Source organism: Hylobates moloch, unplaced genomic scaffold (genome assembly GCF_009828535.3).
Source record: "Hylobates moloch isolate HMO894 unplaced genomic scaffold, HMol_V3 SCAFFOLD_5, whole genome shotgun sequence".
In the NCBI taxonomy this organism is placed as follows: Eukaryota; Metazoa; Chordata; class Mammalia; order Primates; family Hylobatidae; genus Hylobates; species Hylobates moloch.
Genome location: NW_026652280.1, coordinates 47,737,447 through 47,756,264, shown reverse-complemented (window position 1 = coordinate 47,756,264; position 18,818 = coordinate 47,737,447). Strand labels below are relative to the sequence as shown.

Below are 18,818 nucleotides of genomic sequence, written 5' to 3'. Positions count from 1 at the left end.
TGGTGAAACCCTGTCACTACTAAAAATACAAAAAATTACCCGGGTGTGGTGGCGAGTGCCTGTAACCCCAGCTACTTGGAAGGCTGAGGCAGGACAATTGCTTGAACCTGGGAGGCGGAGGTTGCGGTGAGCCGAGATCACGCCATTGCACTCCAGCCTGGGCAACAGGAGCGAAACTCCATCTCAAAAAAAAAAAAAATAGTAAGAGCCATTTACGACAAACCCACAGCCAATATCATACTGAATGGACAAAGGGTGGAAGTATTCTCCCTGAAAACCAGCACAAGACAAGGATGCCCTCTCTCACCACTGCTATTCAACATAGTATTGGAAGTTCTGGCCAGGGCAATCAAGCAAGAGAAAGAAATAAAGGGTATTCAAATACGAAGAGAGGAAGTCAGATTGTCTTTGTCTGCAAATGACACGATCCTATGTCTAGAAAACCCCATTGTCACAGCCCAAAACCTTCTTAAGCTGATAAGCAACTTCAGCAAAACCTCAGGATATAAAATCAACGTGCAAAAATCACAAGCATTCCTACACACCAACAACAGACAAGCAGAGAGCCAACCAAAAAGTGGGCAAAGAACATGAACAGACACTTCTCAAAAGAAGACATTTATGTAGCCAAAAAAATATGAAAAAAAGAAAGCTCAACATCACTGATCATTAGAGAAATGCAAATCAAAACCACAATGAGACACCATTTCATGGCAGTCAGAATGGTGATTATTAGAAAGTCAAAGCTGGGCGTGGTGGCTCACACCTGTAATCCCAGCACTTTGGGAGGCTGAGGAAGGTGGACCACCTGAGGTTGGGAGTTCAAGACTAGCCTGACCAACATGGAGAAACCTCATCTCTACTAAAAATACAATATTAGCCGGGCGTGGTGATGCATGCCTGTAATCCCAGCTACTCGGGAGGCTGAGGCAGGAGAATTCTGTTTTATGGCACACATATGTTCACTGCAGCATTATTCGCAATAGCAGAGACATGGAATCAACCCAAATGTCCATCGATGATAGACTGAATAAAGAAAATGTGGTACATGCATACACACCATGGAATACTATGCAGCCATAAAAAGGAAAGAGATCATGTCCTTTGCAGGGACATGGAGGAAGCTGGAAGCCATTATCTTCAGCAAACTAACACAGGAACAGAAAACCAAATACCGCATGTTCTCACTTGTAAGTGGGAGCTGAACAATGAGAACACATGGACACAGTCCAACACACACTGGGGCCTGTTGAGGGGTAGGGGGGGAGATGGAAAGCATTAGGAAAAAGAGTTAATGAATGCTGGGCTTAATACCTAGGTGATGCGTTGATGGGTGCAGCAAACCACCATGGCACACGTTTACCTATGTAACAAACCTGCACATCCTGCACATGTACATTGGAACTTAAAAATTTTTTAAAAATAATAAAAAATTGGTGCTTCTCAGAAACAACTAGGCCTCAGTCAGAATTATATGTGTTCTATGCACCCTAACTTCCAAGGAAGAGACTGTTCTTGACGCACTTCAATTAAATATATATTGTATTGGCTTATCTAGTAGATCTTACTTTATAGTCATATTTCCACAAACTGTACTGTTTTGTGAAAGAGCTGTCTTGGGTTAAGAGTGTATAGAGTGGTCATGAAATAGCAAACCCAGCTACCTTGAATCATTAACTTCACAGGGTTATATACTACAGTAAGAGATGATTATGAAGCCAGATAGCAAATGTATCTCAACCTACCACAAAGGTAGCATTTTTAACTTGTTACGTTATTTCCTAAAAGCAATATGCTCTATAATTTGGGAAGGTAGATACAAGCAGCTGTTTCTAGTTCCAATGACATTACCATTCTCACAAATGAAACCATTCACAAAAGTGGACAAAGATGTAGAAAAATGATGACTTATTTTCAATAGGAGACAATAGACCATTTCTAATGGGACATATATCTTCTTTCAAGCAAAGGAAACCTCCTGCTTAATACATTTTGTCATTTTTTGAACAGAAACCTTTTAACCAAAGATATACACAGTGGGGTAACATGTTTCAGATGCACTTGCATTTACTATTGAAGAAAAGCCATGAAAAGTAATAATAGTTTTTTTTTTAAGTTTTTCCCATGTTACAGCCCGAGAAATTCTAATTCATGGACTGTATCAATTATTATAAAGACGTTTAATTTTATATTAAGATTAGAAAGGTTTTTTAATGAACATTAAGCAAGTCCACATATTTTCTAACTTTCCACAGGTTCCAAAAATAGAGGAAGGAACCCAATTTTGAAATGTTGGTTTTAAAAAATTACAATATTTTTACATGAAATTGAGAGTAATTTCTGAACATCTTTACTTCTTTGTACCTTTGAAATAATGTACGTTGTGTAAAACACTGGGATACTTTGGTTAGCAGACTTACAAAATTAAGGATGTTCATAGTTACATTTCATACTTAGTAAATTCATATTAACTAAATTTTTAAAATATCCTCATATGCCCCTAATAGATCAAAAGCTCCTTAAGAGGTAAGACCATGTTGATTTTATGGGTGTATGTTCAGCTCCTAGTATAGTCTCTGAAATATAGAGATGGTTGTTTAATGGTTGTTTAATCCAAGTTTCTATTTATATTTATAGTAAATCACCATCTCCCTACTGCTACTCTCAGCCTCCAAGAAAGCTAGCTCTCTCCAACTAATGGTTCTAGGACAACTGGGGCCAGACAAATCTCTCTAAATCAGTAAAGATCCCAGCAATTCAACTGCTTCAAGAGACAACAGACAGAAGATGTCTATACATCAAGTATTTAGTCAACAGCATTATAAAGCACTCTGAAACAGAAAGAGTAGGATTTTTTTTAAAAGTACTTTCAAAGAGAACAGAAGATCAGAGCTGAAATAGGGAGAATTCATTCCTGCTTGAATGCATACAAACTATCTGGCCTTTCACAGATGTGATTTAGTTTTACCTAACCAAAATTTGGATAAAATTACAAATTTTATAAATAAAAAAACCCCAAGGCTCAGAGAAGTAGCTTGACCAAAGCTGTGAGTAGAAGATCAAAATTTATAGCCAGATTTGTCTAAATCCAAATCTCACGCCATTACCAATATATTACCTCAGAACAAAATTTAATTTAGTTTTTAAGATCCTTTTTAAATAATAAAAATGGACAAATGACACACATTTATGAAATAAATAGCAACTTTTCATTGTAAAGCAAATGCACTCACCTGCCCTGCTTTACTAAATCGATGGCCTGCCAATATCATATGAAATGCGTATTTTCTAACCATGGGACTTTTCATGTTTATAAAGCAATGTGCTGCCTGTTCCAAAAGAAGTGCACTTCGAAGATCAGAATCCTAGTGAATGTTTAAAAGAGAAAAAGGTTAGTTTCACCAAGTTAAAAGTAAATAGATAACGAGTGAAAAAAACATTTAATTTCTTAAATATAGCATATCCAATGTTTAACTTAAGAGTACATGAGGGCAAAGATCAAGGGGCAAACCAATCTTGATTTTTCCAACAGACACAAAATTCTTTTAAGCTTTGAAAACATTTTCTACCATGAAATACTTAGCTTTTCATAAAAGCCAAATGTCTGGTTATGATAATGTGCCATGTACCAAATCTGTGAATAATTGTAATCCCTTCTCGAATGGCAAAAAAGTATGTAAACTACAAATTTAATACAGGTATACCGATAAAAAATAAACCAGAAAACATTTACACCAATCGAATTTCCTCTGAAAATTGACTTGTTAGCATATTTTCATCCACCCAAGAAAACATGTACATAGATTATGAAATATTCTAATCCACTACTTCATTCCCTGTAAAATTTTACTGTATTTAAAGGAATCCTCAACTTTTGCTATAATCCAGAGGGCCAAATCGACTGCATTTCATTAAAAAATTCAGAAGGCTTCAGTTTCAAAGATTTTCTTTTCACCTGTTATTACTGCATTAATAAAGAATACAACTCAAGTAAGTTTCCACTTCAACTGAACCTTACAGTACAGCATCTACAAAACCACATACTACATTACGTCACTGCCCTTAAGACAAATCTTTTGACTGAAAGAGTCATCACTTTACAGATAACTGAGAAAGTACTGAAGGTTGCTGATTAAATATCAACAACATTTTCACCAAAACTTTCTCCAGGTTTTTAGCTGTTCTCAAGCTGAACTTACCATGCCCTTCCATGTGTTCTGCTGCCATTATTTTCCCCAGGGAAAGTTGAAAACAGAAAACATTGACTTTAAATGCGATAATTTCAACAAATTATAGTTACAGCAAAAGTGTTCACAGACCGTTGATTATCATAAACTATCTCTGCATCAATCATAGAATTATACTAGAGCTGAAACAGACTCGAGGAAATCATCTAGAAAGCATTCAGTAAATGGCAGCTATTATCTATTTCATCCTCCTCCTGACAAAAACTAAATGATTAGGTGATTGCTCTAGTAATTAAGATCCAAAAGCTAGTAAGTAAAGAAGTCAGAAATACGTAATTAATGAGTGGTTCTTAAAAACAGGTTTGTGTCAGAAATACTTAGGGGAGCTTGGGAGCCTATTTTAATTTTTTAAAAAATGTTTTCTTTTTAAAAATTATTAATACAAACTCATTTTTTTAAAAAGAATACATATTTGAAGAAAAAAGTGAACATCTTTCTTTCCTAGCCCATGCTTCATTTCATTTGCCAGAGGTAACTATTCTTTACAGCTTAGTAGTATTGTGTCATTTGTCACCCCTCCTGCATATGTATGTGCATGTGTTTACATGCCTAATACATATGGATTTTTAAAAATACACATATATTTGGATACATAAGTGGTATTTATATAGAGTACCTTGCTTTTTTCACTTATGTAATGGACATCTTTCTAAGACATCTACATCTGTCTCATTTATTTTAAAGCTACACTGTATTCCATTCTATAAATGTACCCTAACTTACCAATTGATTGTTTCATATTTTGTTACTACATAAAATGATTTGATAACTATCTTTATAGAAACATTTGAATAATTATTCAAATATTTTTAATAGAGAAATTTCTGGAAGTAGAACTGCAGAGTTAATGAAAGCTATGCATATACTACTTCAGATTCTAATCAATATAGCCAAACTGCTACAAAAAAAGTAGCACCAATACATACTCTCATCAACAAAGAATAAGAGTATATGTGTTCCACTCTACTCAGCCAAAAATCTTTAAAATTTTTAGCTAATAAAATAAAAATGACACCTGGGAGCTCACATCTGTAATTCCAGAACTTTGGGAGGTGAAGGTGGGGGATCGTTTGAGCCAAAGCGTTCAAGACCAGCCTGGGCAACAAAAAGAGACCCCCATCTCTACAAAAATTAGCTGGGCATGATGGTGAGTGTCTGTGGTCCTAGCTGCTTGGGAGGCTGAGGCAGGAGAATCACCTGAGCCTGGGAGGCTGCGGCTGCAGTGAGCCATGAATGCACCACTGTACTCCAGCCTTGGTGAACGAATGACGCCCTGTCTCAAAAAAGGGGAAAAAAAAAACACAACATCTTGTTCCTTAACATACATTTCATAGTAGGGCTGTTAATCTTTTCATATGTTTAGGGGATTTTGTACTTTTCCTGTGAATTGCCTGTTTATGCTCTTTTGTGAATGGTTTGTTGAGATTTTCTGCTTTTTAAGAGCCCTTTGTATACTCTTAATATTGGTCCTTTGTGATATATTTTGCAAATAGTATTTTCCAGTTTTGACATGAAAGAGTTTATTATTTTGCAGGGAAGCACACTCTCTTTGCCTTTATAGTGTCAAGATATTACATCAAACTAAGAAAGGATGTTATCATTCCAGGACTTTAAAAAGTGCTCTCCTAGTATTTGCTTCTAGGTGTGTGTGTGTGTGTGTGTGTGTGTGTGCGCGTGTGTGTGTGTGTTACTCTGGTTTCATTTTTTATTATAGCTTAATCAAGTCATAATATATTAAAACACAATGATAAGCTAAGATTCCAACCCAAACAGCTGGTTAGATATCACAATACCATTTTGTGAATAAGTTAGCTTTCTCCACTGATTTTAAATGATAACTTAATCATATGCAGTATTTAAATTCTCATTCTAGCCCATTAATATGTCTATTCTTATCACTGTATAGTTTTGTAGCCTTATATATATATATATATATATATTTTTTTTTTTTTTTTTTTTTTTTTTTTTTTTTTTTTTTTGAGACGGAGTCTCGCTCTGTCACCCAGGCTGGAGTGCAGTGGCGCGATCTCGGCTCACTGCAAGCTCTGCCTCCCGGGTTCACGCCATTCTCCTGCCTCAGCCTCTCCGAGTAGCTGGGACTACAGGCGCCCGCCACCACACCCGGCTAATTTTTTTTGTATTTTTAGTAGAGACGGGGTTTCACCGTGGTCTCGATCTTCTGACCTCGTGATCCGCCCGCCTCGGCCTCCCAAAGTGCTGGGATTACAAGCGTGAGCCACCGCGCCCAGCCTGTAGCCTTATATTTTAATATCCATATGTTTTAATATCTAAAATAGGTAATTCTCCCTAATTATTGTTTCTATTTCAGAATTTCACTTAGGCCTCAACAGAGTTCAGTTTTTTAAGTGCTGTAATTTCTTAAGTCTATTCTTAGCACAACACACATATGCATGCATACATACACACACACGAAAAAAATATAATATATACACACACACTTTTTTACTGCCTATGAAGCTTCACTAAACTGCAAAACCTGGAGGGGTAGCAATCCTGGACATTCTAATAAGCTAAGAATATTCCCTGAGAATATTTAATGGTTTGCAAGTGATTCTAATGCACAACCCAGTTAAAAACCAAAATGAGAAATCCTCAGCATTCCCAAATTTAACACTCAAGAACTGACCAACTGAAGGCAGATGTGGAAGTCCATAGCCTGTATTAATTTGGCTGAAACAAAATTTTGACTCTTGCATATGGAGAATCAGTTTCTAGACTGACTGAGAATCAGTTTCTAGAGCTGAATACTGTGTTTTCATATCTTAGTCCAGCTTTATTCTTCATTGGACCCTGATTCTTATTGTGACACCCAAAGTGGTAAAAACATTGTTTTGAGAGGAGAAAAATTGCCCTGAAAAGAATGACAACTGGTATCAGTGTTGATGGAAGATAAATAAAAGGATTTTTACAAAGTGATGGTTTTATCCAGAAAGCAAAGGCTTTAAATGAATTGAAAGATAAAATTTTAATACAGTGGTGTATTTCATACTATCAAATAACAAGTTTTATTTATGTTCGATAAGAAACTAAGAAAAAAAAATCTGTTGATGGCACTTCAACAAGAACTCCGGCCTATGAAAATTCTCCACAACCAAGAGATAATTTTAACAAAAGATAAAAACACAACAATAACTTAAAATATGAGGGTATGTACAGGAAAAAAAAAATCACCTGAGGTAGAGGCCTCAATAAACACTTCAATAAAAACACAGTTGATAAAGCCACCAGCTGCAGCTAATTAACTGAATCAAACATCAAATAAAAGATGGCTCTAAGCTTTTAAGATTTCATCTCTGCATAACTGTGAAGTTAACAGGAAAGAAAGGTGCTATCAGCTGATAAATTTCCCATAAGACCAGTTACTCCCAAGCTGAAGAAACTTACAAAAACTGATATTAGCATCCCTAGAAACTGATTTTTCATATTTAAAATAGTAACAGAAAAAATGGGTTATAAGACCAGAATAAGTGTTCAACACAGAAACAGACAGAAGCAGGTATGTCTTAAGCACCAAATTCATATATATCCTATGTGGTGATAAATGTGGCATGTTTTATCATTAAACTGGGTTTGCTCTGCCATTCTGAGAATCCCAGGGCATAAAACAAAAAATAGGATCCACCTGACCAAAAATTTGCAGTACACAAAGTCAAAGCACAGCTCCTCCTTTTGCCTAGGCCTCATTAACTATCTTTTGCTATGACGGTATTAGCAAAAATTTAGGGAACACAGTTCAGGAATGTCAAGAGTATGTAACTCAATTCTCCAGCTTCAAAATCAGTGTACATCTCTTGATATTATACAGCCTTTCTAGTTAACAAAATACACACAATAAATGTAAACTGTTGGTAAAGATTTAACATAATTTATAAGCATTATGCCTAATAATCCTTAGTTTCAAGTTATCTCAAAGAAATTTATGAAAGGTATAGCAGAAAAGGCCATTGAGAATCACAATTTCTGGGTACATGCGCCACCATCTGCCCCCTCTCCCCACCACACGGCAGCAAATAACAATGATACATTTTCTAGACTTTCATGATAAAACAAATCATCCAGATTTGAGAAAGAAAAGTGAAAAAGAATTGGAAAGACGAGAAAAATGACAAAAAATAACACGGTTATAATGCAGACAGGAGAACTTGCTCTGAAGAAATTTTATTCACATATGTGGATAGAATGGCATATTGAAATCACTTAAGCAAGGAAGAAAAAAAGGAATTTTATTGAAGCTCCTGAACCATAAATTCTTTTTACATTCACTGATAATCCTTAGGTTGAAAAACACAGCAACACATTCAAATCCAAGTTAAGATTATTTATTATAATAGAGAACATCAAAATACTCAAAAGCCTATATTCAGCTCTACAAATAGTTTGTTATCTGTTCATATTTATTAGTCAGTGTCCATGCAATAACAATTATTAAACATTTTAAATATCACTTCTGAACCTAACTAGTTAGACCTTACAGAAACTTTTGTAGAAGAATTAATGGTTCAGTTACAACAAACACTTGTAGAGCACCTAATCCATGTGCCAAGGACAGTGTTAGGCAACAGGAATAAAAACAGAAGGCAACACGGTTCCCTGCCCTCAAGAAGCTAACAGCTTAAGAAGCTTAAACATAATTTCCAATATAATATAATATGACGAGTCAGGTTTTACAGCATTGTATGAGAGAGCAGAACAGAGACACTCAGGACAAACAGGTATATTAGGAAAGACTACCTGAAGTACACAACTGATATCATGACTAGTAAATTAGACGAAGCAAGAGGAAAAAGGCCGCAGTCCCAAAGAAAAAATAATAAGAATGAGAACTAGAACAGTAGGAGAAGTTTAAGAAAAACCAACAACAAAAGAAAGAGAGAGAAGTAAACTATTTGGAGATACAAAAAGAAAATATATTTTTAAAGATTAAAATTTTTAATAAATAATGTTTAAGAGCTTGAAAACAAAAATTACTCCCACCCCCACCCCCACCTCCATTCTGCACTGGATTATAGACAGGATAGGAGAATACAGGAATATCTCAAGCCATTTCTGCCTTGAGCAAATAGAGGGCTAGTTAGTCATAACATAATTTAAGATCATGATATATCAGGTAAAAAATTTTATGGGTTTATTTATATGTTAATTTAAGATGCCTTGGAAACATGCAAGTAGATAAATCTTTGTTGTCGTTGTTGAGACAAGAGTCTCGCTCTGTTGCCCAGGCTGGAGTGCAATGGCGTGATCTCAGCTCACTGCAACCTCCACCTTGTGTTCAAGCAATTCTCCTGCCTCAGCCTCCTGAGTAGCTGAGATTACAGGTGTGCACCACCATGCCTGGCTAATTTTTGTATTTTTAGTAGAGACAGGATTACACTATGTTGGCCAGGCTGGTCTCAAACTCCTGACCTCAGGTGATGTGCCCGCCTCAGCCTCCCAGAGTGCTAGGATTACAGGCATGAGCCATCATGCCTGGCCGCAAGTAGATAAATCTTAAAGATAGTTGGCCATACAAATCTAAAGCTCAAGGAAAGGTCAGGGTTGCAGACAGATTTGAAAGTGAAAAGCATGGCTGTGGACAAGATGATCCCCAAAACGTAAAGAGTTAAAAAGTGCATTGGTCCAAGGATTAAAATCCTAGGATAATTTAACATTTAAGGAGCAAACAAAGGAGGTGTTTGATTTTGTTCCTTCGTTCTTCAGTATTCACCTAAAAAATGTGTTATTAACAGTACTTATAAAGGAATTACTATTCTTTACAAGCCTGCAGTCAATGCAACTCAATAATGGTTGTTTAAAATCTTCAACAACTATAAATGAATTACTTTTTTCTCTTTTAAAATATTCACGATATAGGTTTTTTAAATGTTTAAGATGATTTTCTTAAAAAGTTCATGCTAGTTGAAAGTAAAACTAAAAATTCCTCTGTGATTCTTTTAAAATCAGCTTTATCTCCCTAGCAAGCAGACTCAGATAACAAAATATGAATAATAAAAAATAAAATATCATTTTATATTAGGAATTCACATGCATATTGTTTTCCATATTCTTATTCAAAGGACAAAATGTAATTAAGTCACAGAGTATGCTCAATACATGTCTGTAGTTAATAATGAAATGTAGGCTTAAAATATGTAAATAAATTTAATTTATAAAAAATTACATTTAAAATTAACTCAATGAAAAACTAAAACAGCCATGTTGTAAATTCCCAAAGACAGATTTCCCTGGCTAATTTTATGTTTTGTAAAGCCTTTCAAGAAAAAAAGATATGTTCTTTTAAAAAAAAAGAACAATGCTAATTAAAGCAAATACTACACAGTTTCAGTACCTCACTGGTCAACCGTATTAGGAGAGCTGCAGCCTCTGAATATTTGCTTTGGCTTTTTAAAAGTTCAGTACTAAGCAACACACATCTTTCAGCCAACACCATATTCCTATAGAAAAAAGGACAAGAAGATAAAATCAGCACAATAATACCTTAGCACATCAAAGTAAATGTGTTCAGCAAAAGATTCCAATTACAGTTTTAGAGGATAGTTGCAGGGAGATGGTCCCAGGACCCTCCAGGATACTAAAATCCAAGGTTTATCAAGTTCCTTATATAAAATTGCATAGTATTTGCATATTAACCCATACACATCCTCTTATATAATTTAAATAATCTCTACATTACTTATAATACCTACAATGTAAATACTATGTAAATCATTGTTATACTTTATTTTTTATTTTTGTATTGTTATTATTTATTGTTGGTTTTTTCCCAAATATTTTTAATCTGCGATTAGTTGAATCTGCAGATGCAGAACCTGCAGATACATAGGGCTGACTGTAAAAAGAAGAAAAGAAGTCTATGTCCTTGTTTTGCACCTACCAAAAAGGTTTTTTAAAAAAATCTTTAAAGACTTCTTAAAACTCATAAAAACTTTTCATTATCACTTAATTTGGCAGTAAGAAAATAATGCAAAGTCCTATCTCCTGCATGCAAAAAAGCTAGAACTGGTTCCAGAACCTATTTAACAAAGTCTGCTTTGAACAGAAAAATATAAACATGTCACACACTATTTCTTTCTCCTCCCTTATGCAAATTCTGGCTGTGTTTCATTTTGCTGGCTACTTTGAGAAATATTTAGGTATTTTCCCCCTGGTAGTACCATTAAGATGTTTCTGCTGGAGATGGCATAGAGCCAGTGTTGTCTGATTGATTCCTGATCCAATTTTAGTTTTTTTTGTAAAAACACAATCAGTTGATTTTGTGGACTACTATATCAGTAATCTAGAATTAGATTATCCATTTTAGAAAAGAATAAAAACAAATGAAAACATTCTTACTATGAAATTACAAGATGGAATCCTATTGCTGGCAAACAGCTGCAAAAGTTTTTCTTTTTACTTTCTAATCCTTATAGAATCAAAAATATCACTTGGCTTTAAAATTATTAATATAACTAAAGCTTGCTAACTTGAACTTACTTTGGAAACCCATTCTAAACAATGAATAGTATTTATTTTAGAAACACAATTTACTCCTTTCAAAAATTCAAAAATTACTATACTGACTTGTCATAAACTTTCTACAAATCATACCTTTCCTTGGAGGTTAGATATTTACGAATACCTAAGACTGTTTTGATGAACACAAAAGACTCACTCCTATATACTAGCAACTACTTATATAACAGGTTCAGCTCTTAAAGATTTGTCTTCAGTAAATTTTATAAACTCCCTTAAATCTTAACACTTATTTTACTTATTTATGTATGATTCCTAAACCATTTATCCCATATGGTCAATTACTTCAGTTTCCTCATCTGTAAAATGAGGATAACAATAGCATGCACGATTTCAGAGGTTTGTTGTTAAGACTAAATGAGCATATAGATTTCTTCGGCATGGTGGCGAATGCTGAACACTCAAAAAATGTTTATTATTATCTTATTAATGATGTTGTTCTGTTCTAACCATGTTACCATTACGATGACTACTTTTACTTAAACATTATAGGGGTCTTATAGGGGTCAAAATTGCCTCTATATCTGTCTTCCAATGCATCTATTCTGAAACAACAGATAAGTCAGATTAATCTTTCCGAAAAGTAACTTTTATTATGTCAAGTCTCTACTCAAATATTCGGTAATTTTCCATTTACTACTACGTAAGTCTCCACTGCAGCTTAATAAAAATAATACATGGGGCTGGCGCGGTGGCTTGCGCCTGTAATCCCAGCACTTTGGGAGGCCAAGGCGGGCGGATCATTAGGTCAGGAGTTCGAGACCAGCCTGGCCAAAATAGTGAAACACCTTCTCTACTAAAAATACAAAAAATTAGCTGGGCATGGTGGCGGATGCCTGTAATCCCAGCTACTTGGGAGGCCAAGACAGGAGAATCACTTGAACCCAGGAGGTGGAGGTAGCAATGAGCTGAGATCATACCATTGCACTCTAGCCAGATGACAGTGCGAGACTCTGTCCCCACCTCCCCCCCCCAAAAAAAAACATGGGCTGGGCATGGTGGTTCATGCCTGTAATACCAGCACTTTGGGAGTCCGAGGTGGGTGGATCTCTTGAGGTCAAGCGTTCGAGACCAGCCTGGCAAACATGGTGAAACCCTGTCTCTACTAAAAATACAAAATAGCCAGGCATAGTGGCATGCACCTGTAATCCCAGCTACTCCAAAGGTTGAGACAGGAGAATCACTCAAACCCAGGAGGCAGAGGTTACAGTGAGCCAAGATTGCGCCACTGCACTCCAGTCTGGGTGACAGAGCAAGACTCCGTCTCAAAAAAAAAAACAAAAACAAAAATAAAAATAATACATGACAGTAAAGATTCCTCACAAAGATTTATCTCAAACCTCCTTTCCAAATTTATCATCCAGTACTTTCCCTATACAGAAACCTTCCAACCTAGCCAGGGCTTTCTTCTCTTTAGCCAATAATGCACATCTAAAACATTAGGCCTGCCAATCACAAATCCTGATACGTCTTCATGGTTATCAAGTCCTAACCACCTTTCTTTCAAGGTCTATCCATCAAATATCCCATGAAATCTCCCCTGACCACTGGGGACCAGCTCATAGTCTCCTTATAGGTGGTGAGTTCTCACTCTTATAGGGTTCCAACAGAAAGAACTATGAATACAATATTGTTTTAACTATTTGTGTTTTGCCTATTTAACAAACAAAATGCAAAATGACTAATTCCTAACTTGACAGCAGTTTAAAGTTAGAAATGTTCCCACAATACAAATTACCTTCAATGTAACATATAATCTCAACATTACACAACACATTCCTAACCACCAATCCAAACAAAATAGAAAAGAAAAAGGTATAATAAAACATTAACTTTTTAAAAATCACCTCAACTTGTCTCCGACTATATTAACTTGATTTGGGAGTTTAGGAATGGAAAAAAAAAAAAAAAAGAACAAACTGACCTCTAACTGGATACAATATAAATATTATATAGTCACCTACTTGCAGATATCTCTGTATGTCTGAATTGCTGTATCCATGTAATGAGCAGGATATGGCCTAGGTGCTCCTGGTTGAAGAAAAGCGGACACTGCTGCCATTTCCTAAAATAAAAGACATAGTTTACATACTTCAAAAGAAGAAACAGTCTTACAGTTTAGATGGGAAACTAAAAGTTGGAATCAAATTTGCTGGTTTTTTTAACTGGACACACATGTATAAACTTCATAGCCTAATGCAGACTTGAAAAACACATTTATAGCCCAGTCACTCATCGGAGAAGATGGGTGATCTGACTCCGGAAGGACTGAAGTCAGAGAGGTCAAAAGAGCACCTAGAATTTAAATAAGTAATGAGTAAGAGTCCTACAGAAACCTCCAAGTAGCACTGTCTTACTTGGCTCTTGTGAGCAAAGTCTGCAGTACCTTCAATTAAGGCCTTTAAAAAATATCCTTAAAGACTAGGGGATCCTTGGCCACCTGGTCTCAGAGAAATCATGAGAGTAACAGGCATTTCTTTACTGTATTTATATTACTCTCTTCCTACTTTCCAATTCCTGAACACCCTCTAATGACCACTGTTTTGGGATGTGTTTTCCTGAAAGAACATGGAGAATACAGAGATCAAAAGGGAGATGCTTCCATTACAGGTAAAGTTAGATCGGATAAGATTTAGCAGTTAAACTCCAGGAATATGAAGAATGAATTCTGGTGTCCAGACAATTACAAAAGGCTCTGGCAAATATTAAGGGCACCATTGGCTACATGGGGAGCAAAGACTGCCTCCTAAGATTTGTTTAGACCCCAGGGAGGTCTTTACTTTTGCCTAAACTCAGATTTGCCATGGAAATTCCAAAGAGAGCAGACATTTGGATTTGTCCTCCTTTGGGCGTCTACCTGAATGTTGTGTGGCAGTGTGAGTGGGTGCACGTATATGCAATGTGCTTATGAGTGAATGTTTGGTCAGGCCTAGTGGTTAGGTTTGTTGTCCATCGCTTTTATTTTGTCCAGATTTTTTAATCTTCTGTTTTCTAGAGCTACTCATGTTTCCCCTCCCTCTTTGTCACTGTAGTATTTGACAGTTATCTTTCCCCATCAAAAATATATGCTGAACTGGCCAGGTGTAGTGACACACGCCTGTAATCCCAGCACTTTGGGAGGCTGAGGCAGATGGATCATTTGACATCAGGAGTTCAAGACCAGCCTGGCGAACATGGTGAAACACTGTCTCTAATAAAAATACAAAAATTCCTGAACACTCTCAACAGCCGGAAGTGGTGGCAGGTGCCTGTAATCCCAGCTACTCGGGAGGCTGAGGCAGGAGAATCGCCTGAACCCAGGAAGCAAGGGTTGCATTGAGCCGAGATAGTGCCACTGCACTCTGGCCTGGGTGACAGAGTGAGATTTGGTCTCAAAAGACAAACAACAACAACAAAATATGCTGACCCTACAATAGTCTGAGCAACCTCTTGGTCACAGCAAGAGGTTATTTCTGTTAAGCAGCATCTTACCCCCAGTGTTCTCCCAGATATTCTGCCTAACAGCTTTAAGTGGGAGGTTGAATAGTCAGTTTATCTAAGCCATCTCTTTTTCCAAACTAGCTTGAAAGGTATTTCCATTTATGTTTATTCCATGGGCCTCTGATATGCTGAGATGTAACACAGTTTTGGTTGTGGTATCATCTGTTATAGAGACAAAGGGAAAAAAGATTGGCCAGGCCCAACATAATCAGCATGTTAGGTTGCCACTGGAGATGGGGGAGTCAGTCTCCACTTTGCACAGTTGGGGCTTTTCTCCTCTAACCCATTTGCTGGGTTTTCTGTTTGAAAATAGCCCCTACTCCTCTCCAATGTCCTGCTTTTAGATTGCATGCGTGCGTGTGTGTTTTCCCTGTGACACTGGAAGTGGCAACAATTTTCCACCCAGAGAGAAGCTTTGGCCCACAATGCTCCAAGAATGAATTTCCAAGTATTTGCTAGTGGAAAAGCAGCAGAGGCTATGACAAGAATGCTTTAGTGTTGTACTTTCAGAAGAATTATCTACTATAGTAATATAAGTAATACATTTATATAAGCTTTCAATCTTAAAATTCTCTAGTCAATATCTGAAGTCTTCCATTCAATATTTAAATGAGATTTTCAAAAAAACCTAGTAACACTTTGGGTTATGGTGTATATATACTACCAGATTAGCCTAGCTTAAGATTTCTACTATCACCCTCCTCCCTGTTCTTCCCTAACCTTCAATAAGTAGAGAAAAGACCAATGATGGATCACAAAGAGAAAAAATAAAGTACATCTCTTTCCAATTTATTGGCAACAATATAAAATCAGAGCTCACAATGGCTTGCCTTATCAATATATTCTGCCAATTACAAACTCTAGTTTATATACACTATCTTATAGATGGTGCAAAGGCCATTTTTCTTAAACCTATTATTACTGTCAATTTCCTAGATCATATTTCATTTTAAAACCTCGTTCTGGATGGGCACGGTGGCTCACACCTCTAATCCCAGCACTTTGGGAGGCTGAGGCAGGAGGATTGCTTGAGCCCAGGAATTCAAGACCAGCCTGGGCAACATACTGAGATCTGTATCAAAAAAAAAAAAAAAAACCACCTCATTCTACTGGCAATGCCTAGGACTTTAGTTAATAATTCAAATAATATACAATGGTGGTTAAAGGATTTAGAAATGAAGATTAGGCACAGTGCCACATGCCTGTAACCCCAGCACTTTGGGAGGCCAAGGCGGGGAGAATGCTTGAGCTCAGGAGTTCAAGACAATCCTGGACAACATGGCAAAATGCCATCTCTACAAAAAATATAAAAATTAGCCACACGTGGTGGCACACGCCTGTGGTCCCAGCTACTGTGGGGGGCTGAGGTAGGAGGATCAGTTGAGCCCAGGTGGGAGGCTGCATAAACTGTGATCGCACCACTGCACTCCAGCCTAGGCAACAGAGCAAGACCTTGCCTCCAAAAAAAAAAAAAAAAAAGAACCTAAGTTTTAATGAAAATGGCTGGCTCATGCCTGTAATCCCAACACTTTGAGAGACCGAGGTGGGTGGATCACCTGAAGTCTGGAGTTCGAGACCAGCCTGACCAACATGGAGAAATCCTGTCTCTACTAAAAATACAAAATTAGCCAGGTGTGGTGGCACATGCCTATAATGTCAGCTACTCGGGAGGCTGAGACGGGAGAAGAGCAGGACGGGAAAGCCACAATTCACTTTTAAGACAAACAAATGTACTTCTCTGCACATTTTTTAAAATAGAAGAAAAAACAAATAATGATTTGAGAACTGAAATATGATTAAAGGCTTTAACCTGATAGTTCCATGAATGACAATATGAACAAAAGTTCCATGAATGACAATATGAACCATATCTATCTTAGAATGCCTCTGCATCCTCAGCACTCAGCAGTATCTGCTCTAAAATTCATTGAAGGAGCTAAATAAAAATACATAACATCCATGTGACAAAATATCATACAGCTCTAAAACATGTTTTCTTGGCCAGGCCCAGTGGATCGCGCCTGTAATTCTAGCACTTTGGGAGGCTGAGGCAAGCAGATCTCTTGAGGTCAGGAGCTCGAGATCAGCCTGGCCAACTTGGTGAAACCCCATCTCTACTAAAAATTCAAAAATCAGCTGGCCGTGGTGGCACATGCTTGTAATCCCAGCTACTTGGGAGGCTGAGGCAGGAGGATCACTTGAACCCAGGAGGTGGAGGATGCACTAAGCTGAGATCAAGCCACTGCACTCCAGCCTGGGCAACAGAGTGAGACTCCATCTCAAAAAAAAAAAAAAAAAAAGTCTTCAGGCATTCCTATTACTGGTTTTGCTGTGATATTTATTTTGCCTTTGTAGTTACTATGACTAAATATCTTCTACAATTTTCATCTAAAAAGGCATACGATATAGTCTATTCTACAACAACACATTTTTATCTTATCAATTAGTTAACATGTGAATGGTAAGGGAAGTGGTTATCAGTTCAAATTAAATTTTTATTTATTCATACACAATTTTTCTTAGGCAAGGAATCAAAAATAGCAGTATTATAAACTTATATCCTTCAGTAGGAAAGGAAAAAGCCCTGAGCTCAGCTGCTGCACAGAAAGGCACTCTTTCAGCTGCTAAAAACTGAATGCCTACACTTTGGTGCATATGGACTCTGTCTCCAGAGAAGTACATCACCAGCCTTGCACAGCTCCGGGCTCAGGGCAGGCTGCACTTTCTTCTATGATCAGCTTCACGGCAGCTCCACTGGTTAGGAACTCTTCTTGCTCACCCCCATCTCCATAAAAAATTTATATTTTATATTCCCTGAGGTATCTATCCTCAGCCATGCTAAGCTGCCTATCTAGATTATTTAGGTAATCTTCCAAGGTACCGTTTAATGTTTTTGTTTGTGCTCTGGTTACAAAGATGAATAGGTTTCAAGAAGACTATCCCAGTCCAACTTTTCTCAGAAGCCCATTATTTTTAGGGTAGCTTTTAAAGGCTACAGTGATTTTCGGGTGCACAAATATCATCTAAGAGCAAATATGCCTTTACTTTCCAGTGCTATATTATTTTGTCTCAAATAGCTACTAATACTTCCAGTTGAATGGCTTAAATGTAGTTTTTGTCAAACATTCTACTTGCAGGTACATTAAATAAAATTTTTTCATTACAAATGCATACCTAGGTTATAAGGTATTAATAATATGAAGTATTTGTGATTTCATATTAGCTTAAATTGGATGACTATAATGAGCAATCAGAGAGTATTTAGCCAAGGAAAATTCACTTATGTTTTCAAACACTTCTCATGAACATAGCATATTTTCCATTTCTATGAAAGGTTTTTAAAAACTCGGTTGGCCAGGCACAGTAGATTGCCTGAGGTCAGGAATTCGAGACCAGCCTGGGCAACACAGCGAAACCCCGTCTATACTAAAAATAAGAAAAAAAAAAAAATTAGATGGGTATGGTGGGGTATAATAATAAAGTGCTGGGGTTACAGGCATGTGGCACCATGCCTAATCTTCATTTCTAAATCCTTTAACCACCATTGTATATTATTTGAAT

The 18,818-nt window shown here is 36.7% G+C and overlaps 1 protein-coding gene across 4 annotated transcripts in view; it reads right to left on the bottom strand.

The window, feature by feature from the left end:
• TRAPPC8 (trafficking protein particle complex subunit 8) overlaps positions 1 to 18,818 on the bottom strand; it is a 117,650-nt gene that overhangs the window by 64,980 nt on the left and 33,852 nt on the right. For all 4 annotated transcript variants that reach the window (XM_058438514.1, XM_058438515.1, XM_058438513.1 and 1 more), the window contains exons 10-12: positions 13,742 to 13,842; positions 10,594 to 10,699; positions 3,234 to 3,365 (exon numbers count right to left, since the gene is read on the bottom strand). In XM_058438514.1, the coding sequence (XP_058294497.1) occupies positions 3,234 to 3,365; positions 10,594 to 10,699; positions 13,742 to 13,842 (339 nt within the window). The remainder of the gene's footprint in view (positions 1 to 3,233; positions 3,366 to 10,593; positions 10,700 to 13,741; positions 13,843 to 18,818) is intronic.